This window comes from Vulpes vulpes, chromosome 12 (genome assembly GCF_048418805.1).
Source record: "Vulpes vulpes isolate BD-2025 chromosome 12, VulVul3, whole genome shotgun sequence".
Classification (NCBI taxonomy): domain Eukaryota; kingdom Metazoa; phylum Chordata; class Mammalia; order Carnivora; family Canidae; genus Vulpes; species Vulpes vulpes.
The window spans coordinates 52,332,769-52,356,467 of NC_132791.1; the positions used below are offsets into that span (position 1 = coordinate 52,332,769).

The 23,699-nt window shown below is 41.1% G+C and overlaps 1 protein-coding gene across 1 annotated transcript; it reads left to right on the forward strand.

Annotated features, from left to right (window-relative positions):
- Window positions 1-1,705: 1,705 nt before the first annotated feature.
- Window positions 1,706-15,701, forward strand: C12H5orf15 (chromosome 12 C5orf15 homolog). Its single transcript, XM_025994909.2, has 3 exons — window positions 1,706-2,030; window positions 12,131-12,657; window positions 14,204-15,701. The coding sequence occupies exons 1-3, from the start codon at window positions 1,892-1,894 to the stop codon at window positions 14,333-14,335; spliced, it is 798 nt and encodes a 265-aa protein (XP_025850694.2). The 5' UTR covers window positions 1,706-1,891; the 3' UTR covers window positions 14,336-15,701.
- The last annotated feature ends 7,998 nt before the right edge of the window (window positions 15,702-23,699 follow it).

The window sequence follows — 23,699 nt, forward strand, 5'->3', positions numbered from 1 at the left end:
TTGTGTTGTTGTGTTTCTGAGCTGTCACCGGGGCCAGATAAATGTTAAGGGAAACCAGATTCAGGAAAACGGGCCCTTCTCTCCTTAGAGGGGCAGCTCAGCTGTGTCTCTGGAGGATTCTTCTGTGGGAATCGCAGACATCAGAATGGTGAAGCTATGTGTACAGCAAATGTCTTGCTTCATGCCACAATGATTTTCCAGCAAATCAATCAAGTGGAACTTCTAGGATTTCAAGTCTAAAGACATTTATTTAAGAAACATTTGCAGAATACCCCACAGCATGTGTCAAGGCAGTAAGGGAACTCTCTAAATCTGCATTTTTATATACTGGAGGTTTTATGTTAACAAAATTTAAAAAGTAACAAGTGTATTGTAGGAAATGTGGAGGCTGTTTGCAACCTACTTCCTAGCCTGCTTTCCTGCTTTTTCTCCAGTACACCTTTATCATTGTATAGTGTCTGTTTTACACTATCTTCTTCCTCACAAACTCCACAAAGGTATGTAATTCATTTAGTTAACTGTTGTATCCTGAAATATGAAAAGGTGCTAAGTATTTGCTGAAGTAACAAATGATGAGGAGAAAGCTAGAAAGTGAAACATTTACCTATAATTTCACCACCCAAATATGGTGACTGTGAGCAGTTGTGTTTCATTTGCATTTGGGAGAGGGAACACAGCTACTTCTCTTTTGGGATCAGTCTGTTAAACAGTCAGATCTTCCTTTTAACAATAATGTTTCTTAAAAGATTTTATTAATTTGTTTGAGAGAAAGAGCGGGAGGAGGGGCAGAGGGAGAGAGAATCCCAAGTGGAGTACCCCGAGCACAGAGCCACAGGTGGAGGCAGTGCTGGATCTCATGACCCTGAGATCATGATCTGAGCCAAAATCAAGAGTTAGCCACTTAAGTCAATCAGAGAGAGACAATTATCTGATTTCACTCATATGTGGAATTTAAGAAAACATGATCATAGGGGAATGGACCGGAAAAATAAGATGAAATCAGAGAGGGAAACAACTCATAAGAGACTTAATCATAGGAAACAAACAGGGTTGCTGGAGGAGGGGTGGGGAGATGGGGTAACCGGGTGACGGGCATTAAGGAGGCCAGGGGGTGTAAAGAGCCCTGGGTGTTCTATGCAACTGATGAATCACTAACCTCTACCTCTGAAACTAATAATACACTATGTTAATTAATTGAATTTAAATAAAAAAGGAATTGGCCACAACCCACTGAGCAATCCAGGTGCCTCTTTTTTTTTTTTTTTTTTTTTAATGATTTTATTTATTTGAAAGCTCCAGAGAGCGAGCACAAGGACGGGGAGCATCACAGGGGGAGGGAGAAGCGGGCTTCCCTCTGAGCGGGGAGCCTGGCTGCAGGGCTTGATCCCAGGACCCCGGGATAATGATCTGAGCCGAAGGCAGATGCTTGACCCACTGAGCTACCCAGGGATCCCGCTTCTTCCTTTTAATAATGTTTTAGGGGCACGCGGCTGGCTCAGTCCGTAAAGTAGGCCACACTTGACCTTAGGGTCGTAAGTTCGAGCCCCACTTTGGGTGTAGCGATTACTGAAACACAGTCTTTATAAAAACGCCAATGTTTAAAATACTTTCGCGAACTGGTCGGCGCCCATCACGTGGCAGGCAGGGAGGGGCTCCCCCTGACCCTCCCTGCAGCGAACACTTCACTACCCGAACCGCCAACGTGCTTGGCGGGGCCTGCCCTCCGCTACAGCTGGGTACCCTCCCTCCGCGTCCCGGTTTCCTGATCTCCCGGCCAGGCTGCGACGTCATCACGTTGAGACGCAGATGCCTCTGGCGGCGGTGCCTCACGCAGTGTCTGACGTCATGACGTAGAGCTTAGCAACAGCGCAGGCTCCCGGCGGAGTCCGTTATGGCCGCTGCTGCCCTGAGGAGGATGAGGGGAGCCGTGCAAGCGAGACTGCGGCCCTCGCCGGGCCTCCAGGCGTCCGGGGTGCTGGCGCGGCCGCTGGTCCTGGCGCTCCTGCTCGCGTCCGCCACCACGTCCAGGGGTAAAGGGCGCGCGGCGGCCGCGCGGGCGCGGGCGCGGGCGGGGAGACGGGCCGGGCCAGGGCGCGGGCGCTTCCGAGTGTCCGGCGCGGAGGGCGGCGTCCGGAGACGGCCGCGTCTCTCGGGGCGAGGTGGGCGAGCAGGCTGTCGGGAGGAGTCTCCGGAGCTGGGGTCTCGGGCGGGCCCGGAGCGGGAGCCGGAAGCGCGAGTGCGGGTGGGCGTGGAGGGGGGAGCGGTGGCGTGGGCCCGGACTCGAGCGCTTGCCGCGGGAGTGGCGGTGGGGGGTCTGCGAAGTTGCTCGCAGGGGCGAGTCGCGAGGGGGCCGAGGGAGCAAGTGCGGCGGGGACGGCGCAGTCAGGTGTGGTGTCGGGCGGGGTGGGGGGGGGCAGCGTAGGGGGCGAGGCGCCGGGTAGGGGAGTGTGGGCGCCCTCGGCGCCGGGAAGCGGTGAGGACCTCGGTGGGCGGGCGCTGACCCCACCGGGCTGCTGCCGAGGGACCCGACGGGGGACCCGACGGGGGACAGGACCCTGCAGACGCGGTTCTCCGTGCCCTGCCGTGGCCGGACGAGACTGCTTCGTCTTAATAGGGTCGTTGGGATTTGATTACTTAATTAAAATTCTATCAGACTTTTTTGTTGTTATTTATTGAAGTGTGGTTGGCACGTGACACGTGAGATTCAGAGGTACAGCCTAACGATTTGACATTTGTAGACACTAGGAACGTACCGGCACCGTAGTTGTAGTTACCACTCATCACCGTACGGAATTAAACATTATTTTTTCTCGTAATGAGAGTAAATGTTAAGATTTTCTGTCTAAGCAACTTTCAAATATGCATTACTGTATTCTTGACGATGGCCACCCCGGCTGTATATGTTGCATCCTTACGAGTTACTTATTTTGTAACAGGAAGTTTGTACCTTTTGATACTCTTCTCCCAGCTCACCAGCCTCCAACACGCTCTTCTCTGGCAGCCATCAGTCTAGTCTCTTCTCTGGGAGTTTGGCTTGTTTGCTTGTTTGTTTCGTTTTGATTTTTTTTTTTTAAGATTTTATTTATTTGAGAGAGAGAATGAGCACGGGGAGGGGCAGAGGGAGAAGCAGACTCCCCACTGAGCAGGGAGCACCAGTGTGGGGCTCTATCCTGGGACCCCAGGATCATGACCTGAGCAGAAGGCAGATACCTAACTGACTGAGCCACCTGGGGCACCCATTGTTTTGATTTTTTTATTCCACATATAAGTGAGGTCATACGGTGTTTGTCTTTCTCTGTCTGACTTATTTTGCTTGGCATAATGCTTCAAGGTCATGTCATGTGATGTCACAAATGCCATATTTCTTTTTGTTTAAGATTTTATTTACTTTTTATTTTTTTAAAAAGATTTTATTTATTCATGAGAGACGCAGAGAGAGAGAGAGGCAGAGACACAGGCAGAGGGAGAAGCAGGCTCCACACAGGGAACCCCATGTGGGACTCAATCCCAGGCCTCCAGGAGCATGCCCCCGGCCGAAGGCAGGCGCCAAACCTCTGAGCCACCCAGGTATCCCCCAGATTTTATTTATTTGTTCATGAGAGACACACAGAGGCAGAGACACAGGCAGAGGGAGAAGCAGGCTCCATGCAGGGAGCCCCATGTGCAGGACTCGGTCCTGGACTCCGGGATCAGTCCTGAGCCACCCAGGTGTCCCACAAATGCCGTATTTCATTTTTGTGTGTGTGTGGCTGAGTAGTATTCCATTGTATATACATACCACATCTTGATCTGTTCATCCATCCATGGGTATTTAAGTTGTTTCCATATCTTGGCTCTTGTAAATAATGCTGCATGATTAAGTATTTCTTTTCTTAGAAATGTTACATTGTGAATGAAGATATTGAAGGCTTTATCAGGAAACAAATATGTAACCTACGGCCTGAGACTTAGGGAGAACAAATCCATTAATAAGAATTTGTAATGATTAAGCAGTATTTTGTTCAGTAGTCCGTTTTTCCTTTAGATCAAGACACAGTCCTGTTTTTCTTCTTATATCTTTTTTGAATTTTCAAATGAAAACCTGTGAATAGGATAGTGTTTTCTTGTTTGCCAACAGGGGCCGGGCTGTCTAGCCATAATTTGTCTACTACAGTGCTGTGGTTACTTTCTTAGGTTTCCTCAGCAGCACTGAGGTTAGGGCAGCCCCCATCCCAGAAGCATTTTAAGTCTGTGGGGGAAGGACTGAGGTTTGTTTTCCCAAGGCCTTTCATCATGAGTAAGTATAACGAGGGTTTGTCTGGTTGATGCAGATATTCCTATTCCTAAAGTCCTTACATATCATGATTGTTTTGGTTATTTAATCATTTAAGAAAAAACCTGACAGTTAAACATTTATTTTTCTTACTGGAATGCTTAAGACATACGGTTTGAGGGATATATAGCTGGTAACTGTAGTTTCAGAAACAGCTTTTCCCTTGGTTGAAAATTTTGTGAGAAGGGGCAAGCGAGGGGGAAGTGTGGACTCTTAAGGTATCCTCTTGTCCCTTTATTTATTAGAGCCCCATAAATGATTGCTTGATCTATATTGGGACATTTTAGGTAACCTTTTTCTTTATTAAATCTTTCAGTTTAAAATTCTTATTCTCTACTGAAAATAATTTAAAATGTAAACTAACATACATGTTCTTGGAAGCAGCTACACTGCAGTACATACCTTATGGTAGAGTGATTTCAAAGTACTCTTAATAAAAAAGCTTACAGTCTAGATAGGGGGTATGTGTGTTTTAAAAATCTTATTTATTCATGAGAGACACAGAGGCAGAGATGTAGGCAGAAGGGGAAGCAGACTACCCCCCCCCCCCAGGAGCCTGATGCGGGACTTGATCCAAGGACCCCAGGATCACAACCTGAGCCAAAGGCAGGTGGCTCAACCACCGAGTCACCCAGGTGCCCCTAGATAGGATGTGTTGAGTTCCAAACTTCAAGTAAGCATAGAAGGTTACTACATTAGATTTATTTAAACTTGTTCCATATAAGGTTTCTTAAAATTTAAATACTTGGGTGTATTATTGACAATCTGTAAGGAATTTAAAGTTTTATATTTTATTTTGACAAAATCTAAAAAAATTAATATAAGCATTATTTTGGATCACTGGATGATCACCTTATGATTAAGTTTTGCCATGCCATTTCATTTTTTTTTTTTAATTTTTTTTTGCCATGCCATTTCAAAAGTACCTACTTTCTATTTTTGCCATCAAACTACTCCCAAATGACCACCTCAATTTAATGTGTAATGTGTTTAATTTTTTTTTAAAAGATTTTAATTATTTATTCATGAGAGACACAGAGAGAGAGGCAGAGACACAGGCAGAGGGGAGAAGCAGCCTCCCTGCAAGAAGCCTGGTGCGGGACTCCATCCTGGACCCCAGGATCATGTCCTGAGCCAAAGGCAGGCGCTCAACCACTGAGCCACCCAGGTGTCCCTATTTTGTTTTTGGAGTGGGAAGTAAAAATACATTTCTTTAAACTTTTTATTTTGAAATAATTGTAAATTCTCTTGCTGTTGTAGGATATAATACATATCCTATATACCCTTTACTCAGTTTCCCCAGTGGTAACATCTTAAGAAACTATAATACAGTATCACAGTGGTGATACTGACTTGGGTACACTAGAAGAGCATTGCCATCACCCTCTTGTGTTGCTCTTGTATAGTCACTCCCACTTCCTTCCTATCCCCCATTCCCTCTTGAAATCATGGCAACCACTTATCTGTTATTTCTTTAATTTTATCATTTGAAGGATGTGATATAAACGGAATCATATGGTATGTAATTTTTTGGAATTGGCTTTTTTTAACCTAGCATAATTCTATGGAGGTTAATCAAGTTGTTTCATTTGTTCTTTTTTATTGCTGAGTGATTCCATTATTGTATAGATATATTGCACTTTGTTTAACCATTCACCTTTTGAAGGACATCGGGGTTGTTTCCGGGTTTTGGCTATTCTGCTGTGAATGTTCATGTACAGATTTTTTGTGTGATTGTAAGTTTTCATTTCTTTGGGATAAATGGCCAGGGGTGCAATTGCTGGATCATAGGGTAGTTACATATTTAGTTTTTTAAGGAATTGTCAAAGTGTTTTCTGGCATTGTTGTCCTTTTTTTTAAAAAAGATTTTATTTATTTATTCATGAGAGACACACAGAGGGAGAGGCAGAGACACAGGCAGAGAGAGAAGCAGGCTCCATGCAGGAAGCCCGACGTGGGACTCGATCCTGGGTCTCCAGGATCATGCCCTGGGCCAAAGGCTGCCCCTGGCATTGTCCTATTTTATGTTACCACCAGCAACACTTAAGTGATCTAGCTTCTCTGCATCTTTGCCAATATTTGATTTTGTCATTACTTTTTATTTTAGTCATTTTGATAGATGTGTAATGATATCTTTATTGTGGCTTTAATTTGCATTTCCCTGATGCATAATATCTTTTCCTGTGCTTATTTGCCATATATATATATATATATATATATATATATATATATATATGAGTATATATATGGCAAATATATATATATATAGTCATATGTATATATCGTCTTCAGTGAAATGTACCTTTGTGTCTGTTGCCTGTGTTCTAGTTGGATTGTTAGCTCTTTCATTGTTTGAGTTTTCAGATTTCTTCATGTATTCTGGATACTAGTCCATTTTTGGGTTGGGGCTTACAAATATTTCTTCCTTTGTATAGCTTATCTTTTCATCCTCACAGGAAAGTCTTTTGTGGAGCAAATTTTTTTCATTTTGATAGAATCAAATTTATAGGGTTTTTTCCTTTTATGTACTGTGTTTTTTGGTGTCAAGTCTACAAATTTGTGTTTAGTCCTAGATTGCAGATTTTTTCCCTTTGTCTTTTTCTAAAAGTTTGTATAGTTGTACATTTTACCTTTATTTTTATTTTTTGAAGATTTATTTATTTGAGGGAGAGAGTGCTAGCGAGTGTGCCTGTGCTTACAAAAGTAGGGAGTAGGGGGAGGGGCAGAGGAGGAGGGAGAGGAAGAGTGAGAGGGAGAGAATCCCAAGCCGATTTCATGCTGGGTGAGGAGCACGGGGAGGGCTTGATCTCACTACACTGAGATCAGGACCTGAGTTGAAACCAAGAGTTGGGTGCTTAACCGACTGAGCCACCCAGGCATCCCTACATTTTACATTTAAATTGGTAATCCATTTTATTTTTATTGTATTTATTTATTATTTTTATCTTTAAAGTAATCTCTACAGGGGATCCCTGGGTGGCGCAGCGGTTTGGCGCCTGCCTTTGGCCCGGGGCGCGATCCTGGACACTCGGGATCGAATCCCACGTTGGGCTCCCGGTGCATGGAGCCTGCTTCTCCTCCCTCTGCCTGTGTCTCTGCCTCTCTCTCTCTCTCTCTGTGACTATCATAAATAAGTTAAAATAAAAAATAAAATTCTAAAGTAATCTCTACACCCAACAGGGGTCTTGAACCCACTACCCCAAGATTAAGAGTCCCATGCTCCTCTGAGTGAGCCCTGTGAACCATTTTTAGTTAATTTTTGTATAAGGTGTGAGGCTTAGGTCAAGCTTCATTTGGCTTGTTAATATGGTGGATAGCGTTGATTGATTTTTGAATACTATCAGTTTTGCATCCCTGGAATAACCCTTGTTCATGGAATATCATTCTTTTTATATATGACTTATTTCTGTTTGCTAATATTTTGTTAAGGATTTTTGCAGCTATGTTCACGAAAATATTAGTCTGCAGTTTTCTTTTTCTGTAGTGTTTTGGTTTTGGTATCAGGGTAATAATACTACCTTCATAAAATGAATTGAACAGTGTTCCCTTCTGTTCTCTGGAAGAGATTCTGTAGAATTGGTGATAGTTCTTTAAGCATTTAATTCTCCAGTGAAACCATTTGGGCCTGGAGATTAATTTTTTGGGAGTTTTAAAATTCAAGATTTAATTGCATTAATAGTTATAGCGCTATTGGCATGATGTATTTCATCCTGGGTGAGTTTTGGTTTGTGTTTTTAAGACTCTGATCTTAAACTTTTCTCTTTTTAGTTGGCTTTTTATGACATTGCTCTGGCAGGGGAGGAGGGGTTGCTCTACAGTACTGTCAGATAGATGTAGAAATCTAGGGTCTCTATTTGATCTCTGTTGACACCCAAAGGGTGATAGTCTTCTTGTTACTTTCTGGACAAGGGTGGGGGTTCTGTCTCCCTTCATGGTCTGTACTTATATGGTAGTGAGGGTGGCTTTCTTACTACTGGGTGATGATTAAAGTCTTAACTCTCCACCAGGCCTCTTCTGACACCATTACACTGTGGAGAGGAGGAGGCAGTTTGTCACAGCCTGCTGAGGGTGGAAGTCTAGGCTCTCTACTTGGCCTTTGCTTGTGTAGATGCGAGGAGAGCCACAGTGGTGGTTTTTGTTTTTGTTTTTGTTTTTGTTTTTGTAGGTGTTTGCCTGGAGTAGAGCAGTCATTATCTAAAAGTTTTCTTTCTTCCTAGGCTGTCTCTCTCCTGATTTTTTGGTTAGAGAGAGCAGGCTTTTTTTTTTTTTTTTTTGTGGTGGGGGGATGGTTTGTGTACATACTCCCTGATGTTTCCAGGTTGCTGGTTTCTTTAGCTATAAGTCCAGAATATGTGAGGTAAAAGGAAAATCCAGGGAAGTTCCCACTAGGTTGTTTCTCAGGTCCTGAGGTTTCTAACCACTCTGCCTTATTTTCTCTATCTTTCAGAGTCTTAAGCTATTTTTTATGTAATATACAGGGTTAATTGTTTTCAGTGGAGGAATAGGGAAAATTTGTCTACTCCATATTCCTGGAAGCTTAAGTAAGAATTCATTTTGAATGTCAGACATCCAAGAGGAGATGTCAAGTTGCAGTTGGATTTATGAGTCTAGAGTTCTGGTAGTTCATGGAAGTTCCCTTCTTATGGCTTCCTTTTTTCTCAGAGAAGTTAGAAAGTGATGTCATCCATTGAGAATGAGGACAACAGAGAAGGTGTGGAAAGTTTGAGAATAGAGGAGTGTATGAATAGTCTCCTAAGGGAGTAGGAAGGTAAATGGACTAGAAAAATAGAGTATAATTGCCCACAACATTGCATGTGTGCCTGAATTTTTGGCATTGAATTTAAAATGAAATAAAAACAGTGATATGGTCATGTATTTATTTCTAGATCTGTTCAGCTGCTTGGTGTAGATGAGGGAGTAGTCAGAAAATTTGATTTTACTTGGGATGTAGCCTTGCCAAGTGAATGGGACAAGGTGAGAAAGGGGTTAGGGGCCTGGAGGTGTACATAAGGGAGGGTTAATAGCTGACTATAAAACTGAATCTGGATAAAGAGAGAGGACAAGAGTATTGGGCAAGTATGGGATGGTGGCCCACGGAGGACTGAAAAGATGGTAGGATCAGATAATTGTAGGTCCTGAATCCTGAATGAATTAGGATAGATGGTCATGTCAGCAAGTAGGATGCGTGAAATTTAGATCGTGGAAGATTTGTGAGGATACTGACCATGATATGACAAGTTAAGGGGGAGGTCTGGCTCATCAGAAGAGAGGTCAAGGATTTTGAAATCAAAACAGTACTTGAGTAGAATGAACTAGAGTATCTGTGTATTTTTTTTTTACAATGAACTAGAGTTCATTCTAGAGCCAGGAGCTAAAATAATTGAGAATAGGAACCGTTGACCTGGAGTTCATGGACAAAGATTATAGAGGGTGATAGGTGATGCTAGGAGAATCAAGGCTGGTGCATCTAGGGAGGGGAATGGGATAATGGTCTGAAAGGGCCCCTTGGCTCCCCACCCCCAATAATTTCCCCCCTTCCAAATTCAGAGGTGCAAGGATGTGGGTAAAAAAACAACTTTTAATTAAAAGGGCTTCAGGGAAAGTGTATCTTTAGAGGAGAGCTAGTTTTCAGTTATAACAAGAAATTGAAGGATAAGAGATTTGCTTATATCTGACTGAATTCCAGAGGGCACAGTGGATAAGTTTCTGGACATAGAGAGAGGTGGCTGGTGTGGACAATTACAGTCATTCCCACTCCTATCAGCTTGTGTCCTTTAAAAATACATGATTATTCTATTTTAGTATATATGCTGCCGAAGTGAGTAATGTACATGATTATTCTAAAAGTCAAGTATAGAAAAACAATTTTTAAAAAAGTCACGATTAGTTAGTTGGCTTCTAGGTTTAAAAAGTTATAGTTTAAATCATACTTTCCCCAATTTTGGCAGGAAAGTTAAATCTACCAGAGAAATAGTAATTTGTAAATACAAATGTAAAAATTCTTTTAAGAAATTCCTGTTAATAGTTTTCTGAATAATGTAGGCATTTGTAGGCCCTGTTTCTTTTCTTCCAATGGAAAGTTTCAAGGAACCAACTGTTGAAAGTATTTAAGACAGTTTTACTAATTTTTTTTTTTTACCACTTTGCTAGTTTTTTTCTAAGAGATTCCATTCAGTCCAATTAAAACAAGCTATTTATTTTTTCTATACAAAATAGGTGTCAACTTTCTATACAAAATAGGTGTCAACAAACCACAGTATATTCATGTATTCGAGTATTACATGTTTGAACAAAGAGTAGTCTTTTAGATTGCTAATTTATGTGCATGTACACATTTGTGAAAGTCCAGGAATGATTTGGTTTAACTTACCCCTATAAAATATTTTAATTTGATAGACTTTAAAATAGTATCTGTGTATTTTTAGATCTCATGTGACAATCACTTTTTTTTTTTTTTACAAGATTTATTTATTTTTTAGAGAGTGCAGGGGAAGGGACAGAAGGAGAGAGAGAGAGAGAGTCTTAAGTGGACTCTGCTAAGTCCAAGCCCAACACAGGACTTAGATCTCATGACCCTGAGATCATGACTGGAGCTGAAACCAAGACTTAGACACTTAACTGTGCCACCCAGGTTCCCCAGACAGTTCCTTTTTTTAACAAATATAATGGATGCTCTTGAAGTTTTTTTTTTTTTTAACAGATACTATATTAGATTATTAATTAGAAACACTGTTAAATTTCATCAGGGATTCTTCTGAACTTTTGGTGTATAGAGTTATTTCTGTAAATACTTTACTGTAGTAAACCATACTGAGTGGGTAGGAGCATAAGGAAATAAGAACTTGTATGTGTTTGGTGTCATTCCCATACCTGGATTGCCTTTCCCAAGCTTTAAAATAGTCTAGTTCAAAAAAAAAAAAAAAGTCTACTTCACACTTAGTTTTCAATTTCCATTTCTTCCCCTTTAGGAGTTTTCGCTTTCTTCTACCTAAAAATACTTAAAAAGAAAACTGGCAGGGGAGGCCTTCTGGTTCTGGCATCACTTAGAAATGCTGCCTGCAGCTTGCTTATAGCGTCTCTTAAATTTGTTGTATTATTTTGAAAATATTTAGGTTCACATTCTATGTCTAGTTTTTATTTTTTATTTTTATTTTTTGTATATTTTTTAATTGGAGTTCGATTTGCCAACATATAGCATAACATCCAGTGCTCATCCTGTCAAGTGCCCCCTCAGTGCCTGTCACCCAGTCACCCCAACCCCCCGCCCACCTCCCTTTCCACTACCCCTTGTCCATTTCCCAGAGTTAGGAGTCTCTCATGTTCTGTCACCCTCTCTGATATTTCCCACTCATTTTCTCTCCTTTTCCTTTTGTTCCCTTTCTATATCTAGTTTGTGGCCTACTTGAGCTAGGATCAGCCACCAATATCTGTTCTGAGGATGGTGTGCAGTCTGGACAGGTGTTACTGAAGTCCAGCCTCTATGTGAAATGAAAACAGAGGGGATGGATGAGAGCTTTGTGTGAATTTCACCATTGTTACCTAACGTTATCCCTCTCTGTTCTTTCCTTTTTCTTTTGGTGGCAGGCTATGTAATGTAGTAGGTCTTTTATTTCTTTCTGGCTAAAGAGTTATTACCTGATGAATAATTGACTAAGAAGAAATGTAACGGATTGCTGGCTATTGAGACTTATTAACAAATAACAAAAGAGGAATTTGGCAAAGAGAAATGCTTAGTGAAAATTTTAGGTAAATATGCTTCTGGCTTGGTGGAGATAAAGTTGGAGATTTCAGTTTAATGTTCTTTATTCACTATTTTAGCTCTTCCACAAACTGATTTGCTGAGCCACACTGTACTCCAGACAGATGTTTCTGCTCCAAGTACGAGTGCTGTAACACATGAAAACCAAACCAAACTTTCTGTCTTCCAAATCCGCACCACTCTCCAACCCACAGCTAGTACAGAGAAAAGTGGAGGGGCATCTGTGGCCCCTCATCCCTCACCTACTACTTCTCTGTCTCAAGAGGAAACAGATAACAATGAAGATCCCAGCATAGAGGAAGAGGATCTTCTCACGCTCAATAGTTCTCCGTCCACTGCCAAAGACACTCTGGACAATGGAGACTATGGAGAACCAGACTATGACTGGACCACCAGCCCCAGAGATGATGAGTCCAGTGAGGCCCTGGAAGAAAACAGGAACTACATGGAAATTGAACAGTCAGTGAGGTCTTTTAAGAGCCCATCCTCAAATATTGAAGAGGAAGATAGCCATTTCTTTTTTCATCTTATTATTTTTGCTTTTTGTATTGCTGTTGTTTACATTACATATCACAACAAAAGGAAGGTATGTTTGGTCTTTTCAGCCCCTCTAATTATCCTTTCTTATCTGTTACATTTCTTACTAATGTTTCTGATGATTCAGAATTTTGTTCTTTTTTAGTGAAGTTTAAATTGATGGTAAAATATCAAGATGTCTGATCAATTTGTAAATCTGTGGTGTATTTCAACAAATTACAGACAATGCTTTATCTTGTGTGCTTCTAAAAAACGTCGAAAGGTTTATTTATTTATTTATTTATTTATTTATTTATTTATTTATTTATGATAGTCACAGAGAGAGAGAGAGAGAGAGAGGCAGAGACCCAGGCAGAGAGAGAAGCAGGCTTCATGCACCGGGAGCCTGATGTGGGATTCGATCCCGGGTCTCCAGGATCACACCCTGGGCCAAAGGCAGGCGCTAAACCGCTGCGCCACCCAGGGATCCCTCGAAAGGTTTTTTAATTAGTGAAATGAAAGCCTGGTGTTTTTTTTTTTAAATAAATTTATTTTTTATTGGTGTTCAATTTGTCAACATACAGAATAACACCCAGTGCTCATCCAGTCAAGTGCCCACCTCAGTGCCCGCCACCTAGTCACCCCCACCCCCCGCCCAACTCCCCTTCCACCACCCCTAGTTCGTTTCCCAGAGTTAGGAATCTTTCATGTTCTGTCTCCCTTTCTGATATTTCCTACCCATTTCTTCTCCCTTCCCCTCTATTACCTTTCACTATTATTTGTATTCCCCAAATGAATGAGACCATATAATGTTTGTCCTTCTCCGATTGACTTATTTCACTCAGCATAATACCCTCCAGTTCCATCCACGTCAAAGCAGATGGTGGGTATTTGTCATTTCTAATGGCTGAGTAATATTCCATTGTATACATAGACCACATCTTCTTTATCCATTCATCTTTCGATGGACACCGAGGCTCTTCCACAGTTTGGCTATTGTGGACATTGCTGCTATAAACGTTGGGGTGCAGGTGTCCCGGCGTTTCACTGCATCTGTATCTTTGGGGAGCCTGGTGGTTTTTAAAAAACAGGTTGTATGTCTTAAGTTAGCATTGCTACTTCAGTGGCAATATTTGTGGAAAAAGATTAATTGCTTATATATACTTTTAATTAATTAAGCTTTGAATTTAATGATCTTTTAATAACTTTTTTCCTGGTTGTAAAATACATATTTATTTTGAATATATGAATACATATTTATTTAGAATGCCAGTGATATTCTATCCCAGTGTTGAATGTTGGGCCATCTCTGTTATAACTACCTAAGGGACTTGTTAAATAGGTAGGCTCCTTGGTTCCCTTGTGATCTACTAACTCATTTCTGCAGATGGAACCCAGAATCAATCTTCAGCAAGCATTCTACATTAAATTTTGAGAAGCACTGTTTTACTTTTTTTACAAAATGGAAAATAAAGCCCTTCTGTTGTTGTTATTTTACTTTCTGAATTTGGGGGCCTAGGACAGAGATAATATACTTATTATACTTGTTATACTTTTAGTATATCCCCACTTTCTTTTTTGCATATCTAATTTATTTATTTATTTGTTTTTTCCAGATTTTCCTTCTGGTTCAAAGCAGGAAATGGCGTGATGGTCTTTGTTCCAAAACAGTGGAATATCATCGTCTAGACCAGAATGTTAATGAGGCAATGCCTTCTCTGAAGATTACCAATGATTATATTTTTTAAAGCACTGTGATTTGAGTTTGCTTATTATGTAATTTTATTTGCTTGACTTTTTTATATAATATTGTGCAGATGTTTGCCATAGGCAGTTGGTACTTAAATGAGAGATGGGTCTCTCTTTATTTTGCCTTGGTGCTTTGGAAATGAAATATCACAAACAAGGAGTATATAATTTTTTATCTACACTTTTAGAGGTAAATTTAATCAGGTGTCCAGAATGTGGAGCTAAGCATTATCTGTTAGTTTTGTTTTAGATTTCTTTATTACTTCTTTTGGAAGTATTAGTAATACTGGTTTTAAAAGATCCCAACCTTGTAACTAAATTCTAACATATCTGGTACTGTTGGCTCAGATTCTCTTTCTGCCATCCAAGTACTATTTTTTAAGCATACATTCTGTGCTCCCAAACTATAATCTACAAGGATGTGTGTAATAGTGCTTGGCATATAAGTAACACTTTTTCTTCCAGGAAAATTGCTTTGGATATTTTTGGATAATTTAATTTAAACATAATTTAAGATAATGATATTGCTCAATCTGACCACAATTTTAGGCAAAACATTAATAAATGTCTCTAGAAATCCTGGCAGTAGAGAGACTCTGCAGTTTGCAGTGGACGTGGATAAAATGTTATAGATATACTGTATTTTGGCTTAAATTACTGAATTAAATTTAGAGGTAGAAATTGTGGCAAAATATTAAATACAAATTCAGTTGCTTTTAGTTAGCAATTGATTGTAGCACGGGTTCCTCCAAGCTTTCAAGCAAGGAGCAGAGTTTAAAATTATATCAGATTTGCTCATTTTGTTTATTACTTTATAGTAAGTTTGAATAAATCTTAGGGGCCATTATCACTTAAGTAATACTTTATCTAGGCTTTTCAAAATTATACCTCAATGAAGTTGTTTGTATACATAAAGGATATATGTGTACACTGACTTTTTCTCCCCGTGTACTTGTTTTATTTTCTTCTGTTTTGTTTTTCACAGCAACTGGAAATTATTTAATGTATTTCATTTTAGCCTGTCTTTATATAATAAAGAGTTGATCAGTTTGTAAATATGTGATTTAAACCATGGTTGACTTACAAATGTCACTGCAATTTTTTAGAAAACATAATCCCTAATATATGTTAAACACCTACTCAGAAAGCCTGGGTGAGCCAGTGAGCATGTGCTTTGTGTCAAGATGGAAGAAGTAGGGCAATCCATCATTTCTTTCAGGTGGACAATTTACTGTCCTAATAAGGAAGGGAGCACAATGGAAATACACCTGAACTGTTTTATTGCAGTAATTTTTCATATCTGAAATTGTATTATTTAATATTTTGAATAAGATTTTAAAAATAAATGGCAAAGATATAAATCTATGATTTTATAAGTATGTTTCATTTTAATGATGGCATGGAGTCCTTCATTTGGGTGGTGACAGAGAGGTCGTGCTTTGGGAGCAAGATAAACTGACTAGCTTGCTTTTGTTCCTTTTGGCAGTAGTACTCTGCCTCTACGAAGCCTCTTAGATTTCTAAATCCTACGTGAGGTCCAGTTTTCTGCTAGGTACTGAAGTTTAATGAAAACTCTTGCAAAGTAAGTTTGCGAAGAAAAGTAAAGGAGCTACATCAGTGTATGCTTTCTAGTATTCTGGCCTCCCTTTTGTGCCCCTGCTGAAGGTTCCCCTATCAGGAAGCTCGTACCATCTTAGTGGATCTAGGGTTCTTGGGCTCTTCCTGATGGCACAGTCTCTGCATTCCAAGCCCCAGTGCTGCAATCAAATAGTCTTTGACTTTTGGAGCATCACATCATACACTGATTAAAAATGCTGCTGGGAATGCCTGGTGGGCTCAGTTGGTGGAGCATCCAACTTTTGATCTTGGGGTTGTGAGTTTGGGCCCCATGTTTGGTATGGAGATTACTTAAAAAACATAATTTTTTTTTTTTTTTTAAGATTTTATTTATTTGAGAGAGAGGGCATGAACAGGGGGAAGGGTAGAGAGAGAGGGAGAGAGGATCTCAAGCAGACTCCTTGTTGAGCAAGACCTGCATTTGAGTCTTTTTTTTTTTTTATAATAAATTTATTTTTATTGGTGTTAAATTTACCAACACTGCATTTGAGTCTTACAGCACAGTGTAGCTGACCTGTGTGTGCTCTCTGTTCCCTTCTCCCACTCTGGGTAGGTGAGGCGTTCTGCACCAGGTGTTGGAACGAATGGCATAATAGGCTACCTTTTAGCTTCTATTTCTTATCTGAAAAGGGATGTTTTAAAACTTGTGAGGTAGATAGAAACAGACATTTTGAATTTGTGCAGGCAGGAATGTCGTGACTGGGGTTTTGATTTTAGGTGTGATCTCATGAGGGTGAGTGCAGTTTCTTAATAGAATGTGTGCAGGGGGCAGCCCTCTCAATACCTTGCCCCAGAATGTAAGCTTGAGAACAGAAGACTGGCTCTTAGTCATCTCTGGCCCCCTATTCAGCACTGCCTGGCTCCTACTAGGTCCCTTGAAATTGTTCAGTGATGTGTTTGTGAAATTAGATAAGACAAAGGAGGCTCAGCACAGGCTCATATAGTTGACATTCGGTCTAATAATACTACTGACATTTGGGACTCAGACCTGCACTCAGTAGGGGAGAACCAAGACGTGTGCGTGTGTGTCAGCTTTATCCGAACAGCCACATTCCTACATTGTGTGCGATAATAGCCTTTCCCCAAATCCCAGGTTCTGATCAGAGCAGCTGCTGTCCATGAAGGCAAAAGTGGAGGATGCCACTGCTGGTGCAGCTTCCCAAAGCGTCCAGTTCTTTCTCTCGCCCTGACTGACTTTGCCTTCTCTCAACCTGTTCTGCTGGTGCAATAGTTTGCCTCCCTCCTGGGTCCAGCGGCGAGCAGTTCCATCCTTCTCAGCAGAAGTTGAGGTTGAAAGTATTGCTGAGGGCCTGATGTCTTCCAAGGGAGTGGAGAAGGAGGCTGTCCTGAGGTTTGAAGTCAGTCTGTGAACAGAATTCTGTTCACTTGTGTTTTTAACTCCGACTTGAGGAGGAAGTTGCTGGGACAGATTCTGCATGCACATAGACCTGGGGTCATTTCTGACTCCCATTTCAGTAACCCGGTGGTGGTGACTTGCTGTTTGGGTGAAGTGACTCAGGGAACCTGATTCTGGAGCAGAAAGCAGCAGCTTCTATGCCCTAAGCTCCAAGCCTGCCTCTCTTTCAGCTCCCGGAGGAGTCCCAGAATCCTCTGTCCCTGCTCCCGAGGAAGCTTTTCTCTGACACCCTAATATCTCTGCTTTAAGACCCTATGCTTCTTTTTCTCACAGCCCCCAAACTGTCTCACTTCTCTGCTGAGTAATGATGGCATGTTCTGGGAATCATTTACTTCCTGCACACCCTTCTTGTAGGATCCCTTGTGCCTCTCTGCCAGGCCACCCCTTGGCATGTGGATTGGATGGTACTCCCATGTGAGACCCTTGTAAAAGAGACAGTGCCGGGCAGCCCGGGTGGCTCAGTGGTTTAGCACCCGCCTTCGGCTCAGGGCATGATCCTGGAGATGGGGGACTGAGTCCCACATTGGGCTCCCTGCATGGAGCCTGCTTCTCCCTCTACCTATGTCTCTGCCTCTCTCTCTCTCTCTCTCTCTCTCTCTCTCTCTGTGTCTCTCATGAATAAATAAATAAAACCTTTGAAAAAAAAAAAAAAAGAGGGCAGCCCTGGTGGTTCAGCAGGTTTGGCGCCGCCTCAAGCCCAGGGCGTGATCCCGGGGACCCGGGATCGGGTTCCACGTCGGGCTCCCTGCATGGAGCCTGCTTCTCCCTCTGACTGTGTCTCTGCCTCTCTCTCTCTCTGTGTCTCTATGAATAAATAAAATGTTAAAAAAAAAAAAAAAAGAGAGAGAGTGCCTTGCAGTGGGTTAGAAGTACTAACTAACCATGGTGAGCTCTGGAATCAGACAGGTCTGGGTTGAATTTACATTCTAGGTCTGAACTTAAAGCTGAGTGCTCCCCATTTTGCAGCTCCAGGGTTAGGCCAAACACATTTTCTGATACCTTTGCATGTGAGAAAGGGCCTGGAATCTGGAGGGCTAACTCGAATGCCCTGGGCTTTGCTGGGGCTAAGATGTCCTGGCCCCTGTTGTAGATACCTGTGCTTCGAGGAAGACACATCCAAGGAGAAATGGAGGGGAAAGAGAACAGCAAATTCTGTCAAATAAATAAATAAAATCTTTAAAAAAAAGTTTCTTTTACGGGCACCTAGGTGGCTCAGTTAATTAAGCCTCTGCCCTCCACTCAGGTCATGATCCCAGGGTCCTGGGCTCTGTGGGGATCCTGCTTCTCCCTCTCTCTCTGCTGCTCCCCCTACTTGTTCTCTCTCTGTCAAATAAATAAATAGAAGCTTTAAAAAATAAAGTTACTTTTCTTATAACAATATACTGTAGGAAATACATTAAGCAAGTGTACAGCCTAATAAATTATTACAAAGCAAATACTTGCATAGCTAATCACCCAGATAGAGAAATAGAACTTTGCCAGCACCCAAGCTCCCCTTTCTCTTCTCTATCCTCTTCTCTTCTCTCCATGGGGAGATATATTCGCAGCAACCACTACCTTGTTTTTCTTTTTTCAATTTATCACCGAAGTACATATGCCTAAACACTGTAATTTGGGACTTTTATATAAATTGAATCCTACAGTACACACTGTATATATATTCTTTTGTGACTGATTTCTTTCATTCTATATTATGATGGTGAGATTCGTCATGCTGGTTCATTCATTTTCATTGCTGTATGGTATTCTGTTGTAAAAGTATGTTGTAATAAATTTTCCTGGGCTGCTGTCGGTGGATACTTGAGTTATTTCCAGTATCAGACTATTATGGATGACATTGTTAGCAACATTCTTATACATATACATATACATATCTTTTGTTGCTTGCAAGAGTGTTTGCATTTCTGATGGGTATATACCTGGGAGTTGGCTTGCTAGATGCATACGTTCAACTTGAGTAGCTAACGCCAAGCAATTTTCTCCAGTGACTGAACCAATTTATACTCCTACTAGCAGTGTGTGACACTTCCTGTTGGTGTACATCCTGGCTAGCCCTTGGCATCATTGGTGTCCTTAATTTTAACTATTCTGGTGGATATATAGAGGTGGTATCTCATTGTAGTTTGACTTTGCATTTCTCTGATTTATTAGTCTTTTTCTTTTTAAAAGATTTTATTTATTTATGTATTTGAGAGAGAGAGAGAGGGAGAAAGAGAGGGAAAGAGAGAACCAGCTGGGGTGGGGGAAGGAGCAGAGGGAGAGGGAGAAGCAGACTCCCTGCTAAGCAGGGAGTCCAATGCAGGGCTTCATCAGGACCTTGAGATCATGACCTGAGCTGAAGGCAGGCACTTTACCCAGTGAGCCACCCAGGTGCCCCTGATGATTAGTCTTATTAATCATTTTTTTTCCATTTGTTCATTGGAACATTCTGTCTTGTGAAGAGCTTATTCAAGTCTCTTGCTTATTTTCCTATTGGAGTATCTGTCTTTTTTCTTACTCTTTTGTGGGCGTTCTCTATTCTGGAGATGAGCCCTTAGTTGGTTACTCAAATCCATTTTCTTACTCTATGTCTGGCTTGCCTTGGCACTCTATTAAGGATGTCTTTTGACGAACAGAAGTTCTCAAAGTTTTTTGAGGAAATTATAGCTGTTTTATTTGTATACTTTACATGCATAAATTCACAGATTTTAAATGTTCTGCTTAATCAGTTTTGACAATGTATATATATGTGTAACTGCCACCCATGAGAACATAAACAATATTTCCATCATCCCAGAAAATTCCCTAGTACTTCTTTCCAGATCCTTCTTTACCTATCTTCCAGAGGTAACCACTTTCTGATTTTTTTCACCACAGATTAGTTCTGCTTATTCTAGAATTTCATACAGATGGAAAGAAAAGTATGCATTCTCTTATGTCTTACTTCTTTTGGTCAACATGTTCTTGTTTTTTTTTGTTGTTGTTGTTATTTTTAGATTCACTCAAGTTATTGCATTATCACTAGTTCATTACCTTTTTTTTTTTTTTGAGAGAGAGAGAGAATGTACGTGAGCAGGGGGAGGGGCCAAGGGAGAAGGAGAGAGAGAGAATCTAAAGCAGCCTCCAAGCCCAGCATGGTGCCCAATAGGGTTTGATCACATGACTCTGAGATCATTACCTGAGCCAAAATCAAGAGTCAGACGCTTAGCCTTCTCAGCCACCCAGGTGCCAAGCAGTTCATTACTTTTTATTGTTTAGTATTTATTGAACGAATAGATCACGACTTGTTTATTCATTCTCCTACTGATGGACATTTGTATTGTTTCTAGATATATATACATAAATCTGTCTCTGGATTTAATATATGTTATACAGATATCAAATATATTAATGATGTATTTTAATAACTTAATGCTATTTAATGATTTATATATTACATATATAGTGTAAATATATGTTAAACTTTAAATTTTGAGATAATTATAGATTAATATGCAATTGTAAGGAATAATATAGAGATCCCATGTATCCTTTACTCAGTTTTCCTCAATAACATTTTGCAAAGCTGTAGTGCAATATCACAACCAAGATATGATTTTTAAAAAAGATTTTATTTATTTATTCATGAGAGACGCAGAGAGAGAGAGAGAGAGAGGCAGAGACACAGGCAGAGGGAGAAGTAGACTCCTTGCAGGGATTCCAATGTGGAACTTGATCCCAGAACCCTGGGATCACGCCCTGAGCCGAAGGCAGATGCTCAACCACTGAGCCACACAGGCGTCCCCAGGATATGATCTTGATGCTGTCCACATACAGAGCATTTCCATCACCACAAGGACTCACTTGTTGCCCTTTTGTAGGCATACACATTTCTCTTGCATTCTGAAACTCTCTTTAATCCCTGACAACCACCAATCTGTTCTCCATTTCTATCATGTTATCCTTTCAAGAGTGTTGTATGAATGGAATCACATAGTATATAACCTTTTGGGGTTGGTTTTGTCAGTCAGTATCATCCTCTGGAGATTCACACGGTTCTTTCCCTTCCCCCTTCCCCCTTCCCTTCCCTTCCCTTCCCTTCCCTTCCCTTCCCTTCCCTTCCCTTCCCTTCCCTTCCCTTCCCTTCCTTTCCCTTCCCTTCCCTTCCCTCCCCTCCCCCCCTCCCCTCCCCTTCCCTTCCATTTCAGGGTAGAATTCAGTGATTCATCAGTTGCACATCACACCTAGTGCTCATTACCCCAAGTGCCCTCCTTAATGCCCATCACCCAGTTACCCCATCCCCCCCACCTCCCTTCCAGCAACTCTGTTTCCTAGAGTTCAACGTTTCTAATGGTTTGCCTCCCTCTCTATTTTCATCTTATTTTATTTTTCTGTCCCTTCCCCTATGTTAATGTTTTGTTTCTTAAATTCCATATATGAGCAAAATCATATGGTATTTGTCTTTCTCTGACTTATTTCACTTAGCACAATAACTTCTTCTTTTTTTTTTCTAAGATTTTATTTATCTGAAAGAGAGAGAGATAGAGAGAGAGATAGAGATAGATAGATAGAGAGAGAGAGAGCTCCAGCAGTGGGGAGAGGGAGAAGCAGGCTCTCTGCTGATCAGGGAGCCTGACGCGGGGCTCCATCCCAGGACCCCAGGATCACAACCTGAGCCAAAGGCAGTAGCTCCACTGGCTGAGCCACCCAGGTACCCAGCACAATACCCTCTACATCCACATCATTGCAAATGGCAAGATTTCATTCTTTTGATGGTTGAATAATATTCCATTGTGTGTTTATTACACACACACATACGCGCACACACACACACCACATCTTTATCCATTCATCTGTCGATGGACATCTGGGCTCTTTCCATAGTTTGCCTATTATGGATGTTGCTGCTATAAACATTGAAGTGTATGTGCTCCTTCGAATTCCTATGTCTGTATCCTTTGGATAGATAACTAGCGGTACAATTACTGTTGTAGGGTAACCTTATTTTTAACTTTCTGAGGAATCTCCACACTGTTTTCTTTTTTTCTCTTTTTCTTTTTTATTGGAGTTCAATTTGCCAACATAGAGCATAACACCCAGTGCTCATCCCACCAAGTGCCCCCTTCAGTGCCCATCACCCAGTCACCCCAACCTCCCTCCCACCTCCCTTTCCACGGCCCCTTGTTCATTTCCCAGAGTTAGGTGTCTCTCATGTTTTGTCACCCTCACTGATATTTTCACTCATTTTCTCTCCTTTCCCTTTATTCCCTTTCATTAATCCACACTGTTTTCCAGAGTGGCTGCACCAGTTTGTATTCCCAGCAACAGTGCAAGAGGTTTCCCCTTTCTCTGCTTTCCCACTAAAATCTGTTGTTTCCTGAGTTGTTAATGTTAGCCATTCTGACTGATGTGACATGGTATCTCATTGTGATTTTGATTTGAATTTTCCTGATGCTGAATGATACTGAGCATTTTTCATGTATCTGTTGACCATTTGTCTTCTTTGGAGAAATGTCTGTTCATGTCTTCTGCCTATTTCTTGACTGTTTTTTTTTTTTTTTTTTTTGTCACTTAGATTCTTTCAAACATTAATAGTTCTCTTTTTTATTGTCGAGTGGTATTCCATGGTATGGACGTACCATACACTCTTTAACCATCCACCTATTCCAGGATGTCTGTGTTGTTTCTGTTTTTTTTTTTTTAAAGATTTTATTTATTTATTCATAGAGACAGAGAGAGAGAGAGAGAGAGAGAGAGGCAGAGGGAGAAGCAGGCTCCATGCAGGGAGCCTGATGTGGGACTCGATCCCGGGTCTCCAGGATCACACCCCAGGCTGCAGGCGGCGCCAAACCGCTGTGCCACCAGGGCTGCCCTGTTTCTGGTTTTTGACTATTGTGAGTAAAGCTGCTATAAACATATGTGTGCAAATTTTTGTGTGAATGTAAGTTTTCATTTCTATGGGATAAGTGCCTAGGACTGTGATTGCTGCATTATATGGTACTTGCATATTTAGTTTTTTAAAAAAAAGTACTAAAATGTCTCTCAAAGTGACTGTCCTATTTTTACATTCTCACCAGCAACATAAGTGGTCCAGTTTCTCTGCACCCTTGCCAACATGTGGTATTGTCACTATTTTTTACTTTAGTCATTCTGATAGGTGTGTAGTGATATCTTATTATGGTTTTAATTAGTATTACCTTAATAGATAATGATGTTGAACATCTTTTTTTTTTTTTGGAAGATTTTATTTATTTGAGAGAGAGCGTGTGTGCACAACAGAGAGAGGGAGAGAGAGAGAGAGAGAGAGAGAAAGAGTGAGCACAAGCAGGGGGGAGGGGCAGATGGAGAGAGAGAAGCAGGCTCCCTGCTGA